Below are 17909 nucleotides of genomic sequence, written 5' to 3' on the forward strand. Positions count from 1 at the left end.
TTGGCACATAAACCTTAATTCTGACTGATAACTTGTGATAGTAACACCTGGATTGCATTACTGTAATTGCAAATATGTACAAAAAGTTACAGAACTGACAGAAGACTAGCAATTTAATTATTTTTAGTTTGTAAAATTTCACCAAAAATAATTAAAGTCAAAAAGTTTCAGATTTGCTTTTGAAACAACTAACTAAAAATGTGTTGTAAATTTCGGTTACTCGTCCATAGCATCACTGGCCATATATTATATACATGAAGGGAACTAACTCTTACAGATTAAATCCCCTTGTTCTCACCAGGTGGGCACTTAAATCATGGATGTAATCAGTTTAAACTTGAGCAAAACCTATAACAGCATGCTCACATTTGTGGAGAAGGTTTGTAGGGACTGATGGTATTACGATGACTAAATTTTTCCTTTCTTAATCACATTACACAATCGCATTAAAATTCTTAGCAATTTAACAATACAAAAACTTACCGTATACAATATAAAAAGAAGCTGACCATTCTAAAACATACATTGCAAGCTCATTTGACTTTGAACGATTAGTTATTTATGAATTAAAACATGAAACCTTTATACATCCAAGTTTAAATAGATAGTTTTGAATTAGTGGATAAGGAGTTTTCATAAAAGTCTTCTCAAACAAAGCATTAAATGTTACTGTCTGAACTGAAACAAATTCAACTGATTCACATCATAAATAAAACTGATAGACTGAAAATGGAATGCATACTTTTAATATTTGCACAAAATAATTATAATATCAATAATCAATTATATATACATTATAAGACCATAAAATGTTTCCATAATAATCAATGCAGTAACTAAATCATATATGATGTAAAAACATGATTCAAGGGTCTCTTGTAACTCATCAGTAAAGCACATAAACTGTAGAGGTATAAAATGTTGCTTTCTAAGTTTCATTTCAGGAACAGCCAACAACATTATCTAAGAATATTTGATTTTCTCACTTCACTGCTAGTAAAGGTTAATGTAAGAAATGAATAAAACAACATATTAATTTAGTCAAGGCTATGTCATCTTGTAAACTAGATACAAATGTTTCACAAGTTACCCCCTTTGCAAATGATGCAGTGATACCCAAAGCATTTGCCCATTAACTAAGTTAATTTTGTTCTCAATGTTTCTTAAAGCCATTGTTCATTTGAATTAAAAGCTATCTTAGGTGTTATACTGTTAAATGGCTTTTAAATTTGCCATTGCCATGGCTCAAGGAAGGAAACTACATTTTGTTCTGTATTTAAAGAGAAATAACTCTTGCTAAATTCTTATAGAGCACAATTTTCACAACTTGCAAATCACCTACCATTTAGAAAAAAGTACAAGCCACAAATAAATATTTCTAGAAACAGTAACAAGGTCCACCACTATATACTTAAAGTAGTCTGCTTTTGTCAAATCAATACTTTACTGTACATCTTGAAATGATATGCTAATTATATAATGTCACATTTTACCATGTGTCCTGTAGTGTTGTGTACTCTGGGAGAGGACATTTCATGTAAATGTACTGTAGTGCCATGAACTCCAGAAGAAAACATTTTACCTAAGTAGTGCTATGAACTCCAGAAGAGAACCTTTTGCCTAAGTGTACTGTGTTCCATGAACTCTGGGAGAGAACGTTTCTATGTGTATTGTAGTGTTATGAACTCGGGAAGATAATTTTTTTACCAAAGCGTATTGAAGTGCTATGAACTCTCTAGAAAAAAAAAGAAAGAAATGAAATCAAGAGATACACACAGTGTTTTGACTACTGTCCATGCTTTAATGTACTCAAACAGTATCAAACTTTTAAAAACTATAACACAAGACAAGGTCATAACTAGAAATGAAAATGTGTGTATGAGCTTGTGTATGTATGTGTGAATTCCCCACATCATAAAAACTGTGACTTCCTTTATCAAAGTAAACAAAGGAAAAGCTTGCAAATATTATGTACATTAAGTAGAGTTTATGGCACAAAACTAACATGAATTCTATCAATGCACATGTGTGTGTGTGTGTGTGTGCAGTGTATGTGTAAGATTTAATGGCATATCAACACTATCCTGGCTATATAGTGCCCAATAAAACCTGGCACAAGATTTTATCATGAAAGGTCCACATCTACACAACCATCACTGCCAGAAATAAGATATACGTTTGAACAGGCCTATGCAGGTGAGACAAAGCTGGTACCATATTTACATGATTATAAGTCAAGTCCAACTACAAACTGCATAGATCCAGACATGCCATTGCATAATGTGCTGCCGATCTAGGTCTATGCAGTTTGTTAGGAGCAATCAAGAGAATGATTATGCTGTGACAGATCAGGGTCTATGTTGTTTGCAGTTAGATATGACTTACAAGTGAGTATACATGGTACATTATACATATATTGCAATATTCACTTTTTGCATCTCTTACACCCGACTCTCTGAAAGACTCCTCATAAGTCGTTTGGACCTCCAGACTTTGACTGTATAATCATCGCTGACCGTTACAAAATATTCCTGATTGTGTGGACTGAACCCCACAGCATTGACAACTCCTGGTCCATGTTCATAGTTTCCCAGCAGACACCTATAATGGCGGTCCCACAGGTAGCCTTTTGCATCTTCGCTGCCACTGAAAGGAAGGTAGAAAACAGGGGTACCAATAAATTCTAAGAAGATAAAGTTAGCATATGCCAGCATGAAGTGCAATCTTGTAACATCAAAGTTGGTTCTATACCAGAATTCAAAGTAATCAATGATGGAATAATTATAGACATTACACATGTGTAATCCATAATGAGAAATAGTTTATCTCAAGAAACTGTTCCAAAATTTCAGGATAACTCACTTTTTTTCTCCAGATGTTATGGATAAGGTAATTGCTGTACAAGAAAAATGACTCAACATTGTGATTATGTTAAAACTTAAACTAGGTCCCAATTTCACAAAACATAAAGAAATTCTACTTTATCTAAGATATTACATTATCTTGCTAATTTGGACAATATTTTTGTCTGAGGGAGAGACATTATAAGGCATGAAAATAAAAGACAAAAGTTATAAAATTAGATATCAAAAAAATAATTTTTATTTCATAAAAATTGTTGATATTCCTCAAATTTAAAGAAATTTATGAAGTTTCAGATGGGATTTTAAAAAATAGGACTTTAATTCGAGATCAAGATAGAGATATGATTGGATTTTATTCCTCATGTGTGCAGAATGTTCAATGAAAAATTCACTGTTGTAACCAAACACTGACTAATTAAGAAAAAGATTGTGCATGGATAATTTTCCATGTGATTTTAATTTTTCCATTGTTTTCCAGTCAGCAAAAAAAATCACAAAAATTAATCACATGGTATTTGAAAGAGTACAACATTCTGTATGAGAAGCAGCTAAACCATGGAAATTAAAATATGTGGAATGCCTCCAAATTAAAGAGTGCTTCAGTTATAGAATAAAAATGTCCACATGGATATTTCTGTAAAAGTACGTCTACGGATTCCATATCCAATCCATGTGGAAAATTTTGTACAGGCAATAGTAAATTCAAGAAAATCTAACATAACAGAAATTAAAACACAGATGATACAGGTATTTGAAAATTCCAATCTGCAAATAAAATTTGAAATGTTATGTGAAACTGGGCTCAGAACACTTGCAGGTGAATCTAAAATGTTGGAGTTCACAATTGCAGATTTTTCTCTTATTTTTTAGTGTTTGGCTTGGTATTTTACCATACAACTTAGACAAGTAAGTTATTTAGTGCTGAGGAAACCGGAGTAAAGTGCCTTGCTTAAAGGCAAACCATGGTTGTTGACTCTGGCCAATATGATAAAATCATTTAAATTGAATCTCTTTTAGTCACAAAATGATTATTTTGGGGAATTCTTAATGGTGTCAAAGATTTCTGGTTTCTAACCTCCTATTCTTAAACATTCATACATTTTATTTCAAATGTCTCTATGTAGAAAACTTCAAGAAGACTACACCTCTTAAACTGCAAGAAGTAAATACAGTTGTTAAGTTATATTAAATGAACTACCTCATTGTTTCATATCATCAGAATATACAATGTCACTGATCTGAAAAAAATGTATTAATGAAGTATTTGGTCTTTAAGTAACTACACAGATTTTCATGTGTCACTATTTAAGGGTTAGGAAATTACATATTACATCTCAACTTGTACAACTCAATATTAATACGGTGCTAACTGATGAGACATTTCATTGCATTTCCTGAGAGATTAGTCAGTTCTCTTTTGGTATGCAGTTCATTAGAAGCTGTTAAAAAAGTAATTTAGCATTTCACATCATGTAACTCGAAACATAAGTTTAAAGCTGAATCTCAGGGACTGTGTTCAACATAAGAAATTCAAAAGTATATCTCAATCATTACCTGTATGTACTGTCCACTATCCAAACAGCAATTAAAAAAAAAAATGGATCTAACTAAGGAAGGAATAAATACCCCCTCTGTGAAAATAAATGTGTTGTGTATTCACTCGTCAACTTTTCAGCGATGTGCAAACGCTGAAGAATCTCAATACATGTTATGCTTAAATGCACTTAAAAGCAACGCCAAGAAATCATCTGATCAAGATGATTACCAGCAAGGAAAAAGGTAAAGGTACAGTAACATATATAAATGGATGGAGAAGACAAATTTTGCAAGACAAAACTGACTAACATTTGGAAGGAATCTTTCAAAATAAAATGTTTGGGGCCATCAGCAGAAATTTCAGCTACCAGGCAGCCTTAACAATTTTCACAGAATTATCCCTGCTTTTGCTCCTGCCTTCGTTAATCCATTCTTGTGACATGCAGGATAGCACATTCAGCTTATTTTACATCTCTAATCCAACAATGGGAGTTCCATCCAAATCAGCAAGGTGTTTAGGACTGGGAGTTCCATCCAAAACAGCAAGGGGTTTAGTACTGGAAGTTCCATCCAAACCCAACCGCTCCAGTGGCCTAGTGGTTAGAGCATCCACCTCAGATGTGGGAGGTCGTGGGTTCGATCCCATGTCCAAGCCATTACCATGACTACAGCCTTGACCTTGAAACTAATGTCAGAGTGCTTACTATCAACTTGTACAGAAGTATAGTTGTCATGTTCATGGTCAAATCCAAACCATTTTCATCCACGATAAGCTAGTCACATACTGTTATCGTGTTCTAGCAAAAAGCCCAAGCTGAAAAAAGAAACTCCTGTTCACAAGATGCAGTTATAACAGGATTTGAAAGATGTCCACCAAGGCTGCATTTTAGAGGTTAGTTACATCAACATGGTTTTTAGTACAGGTCCCAACTACATAGTGCAAAGCTGTTTAAGTGAGAACCCCATGTCAATACAACCACCTGTTTAGAAGCAGTAGCCATGTACAGAATTTATGCTGGGAGGTCATAGTGGCACCCATTTTCATTCAGAACCAAAAGCATATCATAAGAAGTATTAGAGTGAAAACCCCATGTCCATATAACTGTCTGTGAAGAAGGAGTAATCACAACAAAATTTCAAGATGACTACCATTACAGCCATGAGTGATGTCAGACCAGTACTTTTTTACATGTCATATTAGGTATTTTATTAAAGTCCCATACCAATATAACCATTCTACAGGATGAAGAGCCATTACAAGATTTTCAAGATGGCCAACAAAGTGGCCATGTTGGAAGTCAGATTGCTATTATTTCCACTTACATGTCGTAAGTCTTTAGTGAAATTCACATGTCATTATAACCCTTAGCTCAGAGAAACAACTATAAGATTTTTCAAGATGGTCATGATGACTTGCCATTTTTGGACACCAGATCAGGTCCATTTTCATTTAGGACCACCATGTACATGTAGTAATAAGTCATTTTAGTGAAAACCTATGATCATCCCATTCAGCAGAAATAACAGATTTTTCAAAATGACTGTAATGGTGTCCATTCTGGACAACAGAAAGACACCGTTTTCATTCAGGAACATCTATGTTTCATAAGAAGTCGTTTCATTAAGACCTGATCTCAACATGACCATAAGTTCCAAGGAATATCAATATGAATGTATCAATATGAATGTATCAATATGAATGTATCAATATGAATATCAATATGTATGTATCCAAGAAGGCCATTGTGGTGACCACAGTAGCTCTCTGGGGAACACAATTTTCATCCAGGAGCAACAGACCTACAAATAAAAGTCTGCATCAAGTTTCATGACCTTCCAGTGGACACCAGATGCTGATGCTGGACAATGAACAACAGTCAATCGTATAAACCCCTGTGGTCTTCAGCCAAAACTCATTCACATCAACACATATTAACATACATAGCAAAGAATGAATTCATAACAAAGGATTAAATGTTAAGTATTGATCAAACATTTACACATACCTAGCAACATAATCTTTACTGACATCTAAAAAGACGAAGCAGCACATTGTTGATGGAGAGTGGCCTTGGTGTCCTACATATCGGACACCAGTGTCCTGCATGGTGAAAAGGTCTATGACCCTGATCTCTATGTTAGGTGAAAGGTCAGGGGTTGCCCAGGGGTCTGTTCTATCTACTTTTCCAATCCAGGGCCTACAGTTGAGAAAAAGATATCTGAAATAAACAAAGGAATGAATAAAAATACATGTCTATCAGAAATAAAAAGTAAGTTACAGTGGAGCTGAGTTGTTTATTTTTTTGTAAAATCAGTAGGAATGAATACCAACTATAACACACTCCTAAGGATGACACAGAACAAATTATCTCAAATTTCATATTCTCCTTCTTCTTCTTAGTACTTAATAGCAGTTAAATACAATTTTACTTGCCCAACAACAAACTGACTAGGTTAGCAGGGCTAGGAATTCTTATCCCCTGAAATACATCCAGTCATCTATAGGCATAGCGACATAATTGCTGTCCAAATTTTATTTGCAAGGGCAAAGTAATTTCAGTATCGCCATTCATACAAGGTTTGCACACATTCATTCCTAGTTAACATACTTATGTTGTTCAAATACTGGGGAAAGAGAGACACACATAAAGCAGAGAAATAATACGCTATTAAAGATCATAACCACCAGTCTCATTTAATGCTGTATTGATAAAACATAAGAGGGACCACTCATAAGATGGATCACAAATGCAGATGACACAGACAGTTGATTCACAAAAATGAGCAACCCTTTTCAAAAGTACATTCAGACTTCCCAGTTTAACTTTAATAACAGATTTAACTTTAACTTTAATAACAGCTATATGTTCCTCAATGACAAATGTACAATTAAATTTATTGTACTAACCAACCTTGACCTGTACTGATCTGACCTGATATCATTATGCATAAACCGAGTCAAAATCTACACAAAATTTGCCTTCTGGCCTCAATTTCCATGAAATAGAAATTTTTTCATATTATTCGACTGGATGGTAGATGTATAATAAATATTACAAAAGATTTCATTGCCACCAACATGACATTACAGTTTCAGTCCAAGGGTATTATACATATTAAAATTGGGTATCAAGTAAGCAAAGTTATTATGCAGAGGCCAAGAATATGATTTCACTTTCAACAACCATGACAAATCCATGACCTTCACTTTGCACCCAGTAGCCCCCAAATAAATATGATTCTTCCTCTACCAATCATCTTGTCTATGGACAGACAGATGGATGAAAAGATGGGAATTGCTGTCATTATATCACTATGTACCTTTGGTCTTGGATTGTGTCAAAAAAAAGTCTGCAATATTTGATATTCCTTAATGTTATACATATACTTAAAAGTTCTTATTCATGTTTCAGAACTTCAAAAATAAAAAATTCCAAATCAAACAATACGTTTTCAAACATAATGCCCAAGTGGGCGTGATATTTCTCACATAGCTAATATAACTATAGTCTCTCCCATACTTTATATCATGTTAATTAACATGGTTTACTATAGTTTCATAAAAATTCTTTCCAGAGATAAGGGCTCAATTAACATGCATAGTCTCTAGGTCCTCACTGAACTCATCCAAGACCTTGATAATGTAAACCTATTTAATATCAAGTTTTATCACAACTATGACAAATAGAGAGGTAACAAAGTAAGATGCCCAGCTAATTAGATGCAAGATCATCGCAATAATATACACAGATCTAACTTATACAGAACCTGTCCAAAACAATAATATTATAAGCTTTTTTACCAAGCTGGAGCAAAATAAAATCAAAATTTTGGTTTTCCTGAGTGGACACAAGCTAAGTCAATGAGATACATGATTACCTTTATAAATATGCATGGATTTTAATGATAATGAAATGATCAAAGTTGGAACAGAAATAAAGTTAACAGAGTTTTCACAATATCAGCCAATCAAATAAAGGATCACATCATTAATATGTGTGGATCTCACACATAAACATATTCAACCAAGAGTCTGATGATATAAATCTATTTATGAAGTATGATACAAAAAATACAGTCTGCAGTCTTGGATTGTCGGAGGATAAGCTGTATGATGTCGCCAGTACAGCAGTGAAGCTAAAAATTAGTGATACCAAGAGGAGGTAATGGGCAAGAGTTTTTGCCCTTTGTCTATTTGACACAAACAGGAAAAGATAAAAATTAGGGCTGGATTCGCTAGGTAACAGGCTAATATTCCTAATGTAATGTGACTGGGGAATGTATTGGAAGGAGGAAAACAAAGTCTGCAGAGCAGTAAAAAGCTCTGCCGATAAGATGATTGCTCATAACAAAACTCATCAAACAGATTGATGATACAAACCTATTTACCCAGAGCAGTGTCAAAACAGCAGTTTCAGACTGGCATGCAGATCATGGTTCCAGATCTCTAAACCCCTTCTATATACCCCATGACACTTCCCCTCTTAGAATTTTTTTCACACGCATGCATTTGTGATTGTAACCCATGTGAGACCCCATATGAGGTTTCATTAGGGGCATCTGATTAATACATTCCTGTGTGGCAGTAGGCAGATATTTATGGCATTGTTCTTATTGATCATGGCTACCTGGCTTATACCGAATATTGCTTGCAGAAGTTTATCTCTGTGTAAGGGAGCCTAAGTCAATCATCTATAATTATCAAACAAATCCAAAATTTCTCAAACTTACCCTCTATTGACTACCATCAATGTAAAAAAATGACTCACACTCACATTAGTGGAATCACTAAAAATTTCAGACTTAGGACTTACCAAACCAAGATGCCAAACATTGCAAACTATGCATGCAATGTTTAACATTAATAAAATGTGTGGGACCATGTATGTGATATGCACACTAACAAAAGTAACAGGCCATGGTATGGTAATTTAAAAAAAGGATTTATATTAACAACATCTAATAGGGCAGTGTGCATCACAAGTTACTGGCACAATCATTAAAGTCACAATCATTAAACTATACTTGATGGCAGCTGAAGATAAAATGTTTAGTATGGCAGAATTTGAAACAGTGCTTGTTGAAAATGCAAACCATCAACAGCTCTGCTCACAAATAAAATCATCAAATAAAACTGCTGCCAGATAACTTCACTTCCCCAATAGAGCAATTTCCTTTTGAAATGTGGAAAATAAATGCCAAGAAAACAAGCAGACCTTCTGCTGCATATCACAGCAGAAATATAAAATTTCCATGGTTACATTCCTGCAAAAAGAGTTCAAGAAATATATTGAATCAGATCAACCAGATTATATCATATATTGTCCAGCTGTAAAAACATCTGATATCAACCTACAACCTATAATTTATAATATCAAACCCAGCTGTAAAAAAAACATCTGATATCAACCTACAGTCTATAATTTATAATATCAAGTCCAGGTGTAAAAACATCTGATATCAACCTACAGCCTTTAATTTATAATATCAAGTCCAGCTATAAAAACATCTGATATCAACCTACAGCCTATAATTTATAATATCAAGTCCAGCTGTAAAAACATGATATCAACCTACAGTCTATAATTTATAATATCAAGTCCAGCTGTAAAAACATCAGATATCAACCTACAGTTTATAATTTAAAATATCAAGTCCACAAAAAAACATCTGGTATCAACCAGAAAGATATGCAGCCCATAATTGAAAGTATAAAGTCTATAGAAACATCTAGCATTGATAAAAAAGGATATATGGCCCATTAGTAAGAGTATTTAGTCAGTGATGCTTGGATTCAATGATATGGAACTAAACATAACAGATCTGGATAAAATAATATCAACAATGGAAGATAATCTTTTAGAGTCATTCAATAAGCTCATAATACTTGCAATGATTTCAGCAGTATCTGAACACTTTATCCTAAAACTTGAAGTGTATTTTAAAGAACAGCAAACAGATGGCTAGGTGAAATCACGGAACAAATGAAGTATGAATGGGATTCTTGTTTGATCACAGCAATAATAACAGTCACAACAGTGTACTGATCTGACAGAGGCTCCTCGAGGAAACATAACTATGGGGCTCATGTAGGTTACAGTCACAGACAAATGCATGTATAAAAGTCCTCAATGCAAAATGTCATGGGGTATATAGAAGGGGTTAAGGATCAGGAACCATGATTAGCCAGCCAATCTCAAATTGCTATTTTCACATTACTCCAGGTCTGATTAAACTGAATTAGAAATACCATCTCTGAAGTGTTAAAAAGTTCAGCTAATCAGATACAAGATCACCTCGTTAATATGCATTGCATTTGATCTTGCTCTCATTGGAGATTTTAATGACATATTCTGATTTACTAAGTCTGATAAAATCTGATTGAAAAACATAACTGATAAAGTATCGACATGTTCAGATAATCATATGCAAAATCACCTCATTAATCTATGTAGATCAACTCATAATGTTAATGATCTGAGATCTTGATTATTTAAGCTGTAGCAATCTCAGGCAATCAGATCACCTCATCAGTATGCATGAATCTTGCTCATTTTCAAACTCATGCAAGATTGTAAGCAAATAAGCCTATATTCCAAGTTTGATTAAAACTAGATGAAATATAAATCTAATGGAGTTGTGACAAGTTCCACCAATCAGATCCATATCATTGCATTAAAATAAGTGGATCACGCTCATCAAAGATTTTTTTACAGTGTATGCCCAAATTTGATGTACAATCAAAACTGGGTCAGAAATAAGACTTCCAGAGGTAAAAGCTGTGTCAATCAGTTGCATAATCAACTCATTATTATCCATAAACCTCATTCATTATGATCACCTCACTAGTATGCATTAACCTCACTCATTATGAACAAACCTCACTCATTATGATCATCACATTATTATGCATAAATCTCACTCATTATGATCATCCATTATAATGCATAAATCTTTATTATCCACAAGCCTCACTCGTTATGATCACCCATTATTATGCATAAACCTCACTCATGATCATCACAGGGCCGTCTTAACAACATTGTAGGCTCTGGGCAAAGCAATGTACTGGGGCGCCCTACCGGCCCTACCCACCCACAGGAATTCCGCTAGATGTCACTACTTTTTAAAATTGGGAAATGTGCTTCCCACTGCACTTTTAAAGCAAATTAAATTGCCAAAAGATCTTTCAATATTCATTAACAATATGTGCAGCATGATGCCCCTAGAAGCATGAGGCCCTGGGCAACTGCCCAGTGTGCCCATGCCTTAAGATGGCACTGGATCTCCATACTATTATGCATTAACCTCACTCATTATGATCATCACATTATTATGCATAAATCTCACTCATTATGATCATCCATTATAATGCATAAATCTTTATTATCCACAAGCCTCACTCGTTATGATCACCCATTATTATGCATAAACCTCACTCATGATCATCACAGGGCCGTCTTAACAACACTGTAGGCTCTGGGCAAAGCAATGCACTGGGGCGCCCTACCGGCCCTACCCACCCACAGGAATTCCGCTAGATGTCACTACTTTTTAAAATTGGGAAATGTGCTTCCCACTGCACTTTTAAAGCAAATTAAATCGCCAAAAGATCTTTCAATATTCATTAACAATATGTGCAGCATGATGCCCCTAGAAGCATGAGGCCCTGGGCAACTGCCCAGTGTGCCCATGCCTTAAGACGGCACTGGATCTCCATACTATTATGCATTAACCTCTCTCATTATGATCATCACATTATTATGCATAAATCTCACTCATTATGATCATCACATTATTATGCATAAATCTCACTCATTATGATCATCCATTATAATGCATAAATCTCACTCATTATGATCATCACATTATTATGCATAAATCTCACTCATTATGATCATCCATTATAATGCATTAACCTCACTCATTATGATCATCACATTATTATGCATAAATCTCACTCATTATGATCATCCATTATAATGCATAAATCTCACTCATTATGATCATCCATTATAATGCATAAATCTCACTCATTATGATCATCACATTATTATGCATAAATCTCACTCATTATGATCATCCATTATAATGCATTAACCTCACTCATTATAATCATCACATTATTATGCATAAATCTCACTCATTATGATCATCCATTATAATGCATAAATCTCACTCATTTAACTCTACCATATTATCCAATAACCTCACTCATTATGATCACCCATTATTATGCATAAATCTCACTCATTATGATCACCCATTATTATGCGTAAATCTCACTCATTATTTAACTCATTATGATCATCACACTATTATCCAATAACCTCACTCATTATGATCACCCATTATTATGCATAAATCTCACTCATTATGATCACCCATTATTATGCATAAATCTCACACATTATTTAACTCTACCGAGATCATGTTGATTATAAGGCCATATTTAAAATCTGATCAAATATGATCAGAAATATACTCTCCAGTGTGCTGAGAAGCTCAACCTATCAAATGTTAAGTAACTCATTTGTATGCACGAATCTATGAATCTGTCATTATTAAACTCAAATGAGAGCTTGAGGACATAAGCCCGCATTACAAGTTTCATCAAATTGGATCATAAATCTGATCATCCCGAGGTAACAATTGTTGACAGATGAAGCATAACACATGACAGACAATGCTCAATCGATGCAGGGTTATACCATAGGCTCACTTGACCTTATTACCAGGTGGAGCTAAAAATTTAACACCTCTACAAAAAAGTAAAGTAAATCTTACCTATGATCGTCTGAAAGACACAGACCGGTCACATGACCATCCAGATCAATGAGATGATCTGGTTTATCTAGAATTTGGTTACCACGCATATGAATGTCATGGTTGCTGTAATTTACAACCATGTGACTGTTATGACAATCCATATCTGGAGAATGTGCCAATGACAAACTTTCCCAAGTCCATTTGGATAAATTTTTGAATCCTAACTGATGCAGTGCAACTGCAAATTCTCCTGTTACAAAAATCAAATTCTTGCTAAGGTCTTCTGGTGGTTTTAAAGAGGTGGTAGACAGTGGCAGCGCTTTTATATTATGTGTAAGCCCAGAAGATGCATTATTGTTTATATTCAGGCCATTATCACTACAATCACTCACACTTTCATCAATGAATGAAGTATCCAATTTGGAGAAAGCACTTTTAGAGTTATCTCCCTTTTCATCTGGGCTCTTTAAATTTATACTATGACTGTGTGATTCTATATCCATTGAAGCTATACCATCAGAAACTCCCTTTTCACTAAGTGCTTTTGACTTAGAAATATTATGACCAGCTGCATACATTTTTACCCTGCTGTGAAACACTGAGCGACTATAATGGTCAAGTTTATTTGCTTCTCTGAGCACTCCTGAATGTTCCGTCAGAAACATTTCAATGGAATCATCTTCTTTTTCTGTTACTATATTTTCAGCAGCAAATGCTGCTGTCTTTGTTTGTTTTACAACACTTCCATTCTCTTCCTGTATTTCTTCACCATCAGATAATACATGTTTATCACAGCAGCTAACTGGATGTGTAGATTTAGGTACTTCCATATGGTCTACAAGCAATGTTTCCATGGTATAATCATCGGAGTCATTTTCTGGTAGGGAAGTAATAGAGGTATATGGTGACAAAGTTCTCCTGATGGGTATATCAGCCACAGTAAGAAACTTTATAAGACTCGCTGTCTCACTACTAAATGTGAACAAAGCTCGACCAGATTCCTCACTCTCATCTATGTTTTCCTCTGTGAAGGGTTTATGCCTAGGAGAATCATTAACCTAAAAAGAAAATAATGGGCGTTTTATAATCCTGATTCATGTTCTAGGAACCAACAGGTACAATTTTAAAATGGTACTTTAAAAAAAAAAAACGATTTTGAGACGTTAGAATACAAACCATATGTCGATATAATTTGAAATAGAATGAGAAAATATGACCCTACCCATGCTGAGCATGAACAGTTTGTGGAGAATTTGAATTGGACAAGGACATTTTCCCTTTCAAAGATTATAAACATACTTTCTCATACTGATGCATAATAGGAAGAAAATGTGTAATGGAATACCCATGTCCATGTCGTAGTTATTTGTTTTTTAACTTGTCTATCCAATACACACACACCGTAAGCAAATTTAAATTAACATTTTATGCCAGTGCTATAGTGATGCATGTGAATTTAATACTGACAATTATGGAGATACTTCTGGAATCACTCTCTTCCCCAGAATGATAATTCTTTTTTAAACATGATTTTTCTTGTTTTGATTTTTTTTTACATGTATGAAAAATTACATGAGATATGGTACACAAAACACTGACTTTTGTGAGAGTTATTAAATGACACAAGTGTTATAAGTTTTTCTCTCTCTCATTGAAATGTAAAAGTTAATAGAAAAACAGAATACACACAGATGTTGCAAAGTCTAAATTTATCGTGGCCACGTTTTGTTTTCTTGACATATCAGAGCTAAGATGAGACAAGCACTGACAGAAACAACATCTTCTTAATAGCACCTGTCACAAGAAGGCTAAAATGTTAGAGTAAAAGCTACATGATATATATACAGTGGAACCCTGCTATAACGTGCCCCGATTTAACGTGAATTCGGATATAACACGGTCGCGGCATGGCTCCCGAAATTTCATATATTCGCACATGAAAAAAAAAAATTCTTCTCCAAAGTACATGAAATAGTGTATAAATAAATTAGTATCATTATGGAGAGGGGGAAGAGTTTGTGTATAAATTTTAATATAATACGATCGTGGCGTAGCTTCTTAAATTTAACAATATCACCAGGTTCTTAAAGTGTTATGCCAAAAATAAACATTATTGGAAATGTTACTTATTACTGATCCAGTAAAAAAAAAGCTGCCATCATGTTTGCTGGGCTTGGTGGTGTTATTAGATGCAATCAGTTGACCAGTAAATAATGTCCGCTTTATTAGCTGGAAATTGAAAGGGTATGAAATTGTACATGCATTCAGCTTTTAAAAAAATATATCAAAGTAACTCGTGACATTTGCAGGCCTAATACACTTAGTTCTCAGGTTTTACATGTGCATGGGGTTGGCTTATGAACTCATCATTAATTTCCTATTTTTTTATAAAAATATTTTACCGTCATGGAAAATCAAGTTCACAAACGCAATTCATTCTCTGCACTTTGCGCAAAAAAATTGATTTTCATTTTGGGGAAGAGATCTGCATGGATTTGAATACAATACGATATATAATACAATTGTGGCATGGTTCCTGAAATTTTAAATATGTGTACGTGTATTTTTCTCGTACCCGGAAAAAAATACTTTTTTTAAATTAAGAGAAATAGTGTGTAAAATATTTATTATCATTTTGTGGAAGAATTTGCTTATGAATTCAAATATAATACAATCGTGGCTTGGCTTCTGAAATGTAACAATTTCACCAGGTTCTTGAAGTCTTATGCCAAAATAAACATTATCGGAAATGTTACTTATTACTGTCCATGAGTAAAGCCAGTAAGTCGTATCTGTGATTGTCTTCAATTAATTCTGTATACAATCATTGCTGAAACAATAGCCAACATGTGTTTCTTCTTTAACTGCATACACAACCAATCAGCAGACAATGCGGTGGTTGATAAAAGATTCTCACAATTTAATAAACATCAAAAAACAAAAGCTGCCAACATATTTTCTGGGCTTGGCGGTGTTATTAGACGCAATCTGTTGACCAGTAAATAATGCCCACTTTATTAGCTGGAAATTGAAAGGGTATGAAATTGTACATGCGTTCAGCTTTACATTTTTCTTTAAAAAGTGACTTGTGACCAATGCAGGCCTAATGCACTTAGTTCTCGGGTTTTACATGGGTATGGTATTTGTTTATTAACTCATTATTAATTAACATCCTATTTTTTATAAAAATATTTTACCGTTATGGAAAAGCAAGTTCACAAACACAAATCGTTCTCTGCACTTTGTGCCATGATTAGTATAGTAGTTATCACACGTTTCTTTCGATATTCACAAAATCTGAAGTAAAAGTTACATGTACGCTGAAAGCATGTGTTGATTTGTAATTATTCTGTTGCAGTCGTTCAAACGAATAGGCATAAAAGTATTAATTATTGGAAATTTGCAAAGGATAAATGTACACGGAAACGCATATGAGAAACTTTTAGCAGGATGAAATTTGTACAGACACCGTTCATACCGTATATGTGCTTCGTCTTTATTAACCTAATTTTGCTGTTAATTTTTTCCATTGAATTCAGACACATAATGATGTGTGACAAAATTATTGAATAGTTTAAATATGTATGCAATTTGTGCAATGGAATTGCATATTTTATGGATTAATTTCAAGCCCCGACGGTACGATATCAGACGGCAAATAAACGATGTTGATACTATGATTATACTATATATTAGATGTTGAATTAAGATACAATGATTAGGGGAAAAAATATTGAATATCGTAAATCTGTGTGCAATTTTTCAGTGGAATTACATGCATTATAGATGAACTGAATGCCACGACAGCACAATAGTAAACGGTGTTGATACTCTATTCGTCATATACCGTAGACATGAATACATGTATATGTGCCAATGAGTTGTTCTCTCAAAAAAGTAAAATACTGCAAAACCTTGCATTAACGTGACCCCGATATTAACTCAATCCAATTTTGTGGACCCCAATTATCACGTTATAGCGGGGTTCAACTGTGTGTATATATATATATATAAATATCTATATATATATATATATATATATATATATATATATATATATATATATATATATATATATATATATATATATCAGCAGGACATGATCATAATGTTAGCAAAGTTTCAGTACAATCCAATTATCACGTTATAGCGGGATTCAACTGTGTGTGTGTATATATATATATATATATATATATATATATATATATATATATATATATATATATATATATATATATATATATATATATATATCAGCAGGACACGATCATAATGTTAGCAAAGTTTCAGTACAATCCAATTATCACGTTATAGCGGGATTCAACTGTGTGTGTGTGTATATATATATATATATATATATATATATATATATATATATATATATATATATATATATATATATATATATCAGCAGGACATGCTCATAATGTTAGCAAAGTTTCAGTACAATCCATTTAAAGCTGAGAACTATAACTGCAAATGTACATGTGATGGATGGAGGGACAGACATAACTAATGTAACATAATTACAGTGTTGGCACAGAAAGATATCAGATTATATCAATAATATTTACCTCAAAAGCTTCGATCTGGACTGTGGTTGCAAACCTATCAAGACTAATCTCCAAGCATCCCCCAAGAAAAGTGAGATCATCCAACCAGGCTCCAAACAACTGAGATGGATCCATGGCAACAACTCGCATGATTTCAAAATCTGAAAATTTTAAAAATTAACTTTTA

The 17909-nt window shown here is 33.7% G+C and overlaps 1 protein-coding gene across 2 annotated transcripts in view; it reads right to left on the reverse strand.

Moving 5' to 3' along the window:
* LOC149801811 (F-box/WD repeat-containing protein 5-like) overlaps positions 1–17909 on the reverse strand; it is a 45899-nt gene that overhangs the window by 8018 nt on the left and 19972 nt on the right. The window contains exons 5-8 of one of the 2 annotated variants that reach the window (XM_089956166.1): positions 17744–17883; positions 13188–14227; positions 6407–6619; positions 2430–2646 (exon numbers count right to left, since the gene is read on the reverse strand). In XM_089956166.1, coding sequence (XP_089812292.1) covers positions 2442–2646; positions 6407–6619; positions 13188–14227; positions 17744–17883 — 1598 coding nt within the window. In that variant the 3' untranslated portion in view covers positions 2430–2441. Of the gene's footprint in view, positions 1–728; positions 2647–6406; positions 6620–13187; positions 14228–17743; positions 17884–17909 lie in introns of those variants that run through there. The other variant, XM_089956165.1, reaches the window with a different exon arrangement.

The sequence above is a fragment of the Sinohyriopsis cumingii genome, chromosome 4 (genome assembly GCF_028554795.1).
Source record: "Sinohyriopsis cumingii isolate HCF-2022 chromosome 4, ASM2855479v2, whole genome shotgun sequence".
NCBI lineage: Eukaryota > Metazoa > Mollusca > Bivalvia > Unionida > Unionidae > Sinohyriopsis > Sinohyriopsis cumingii.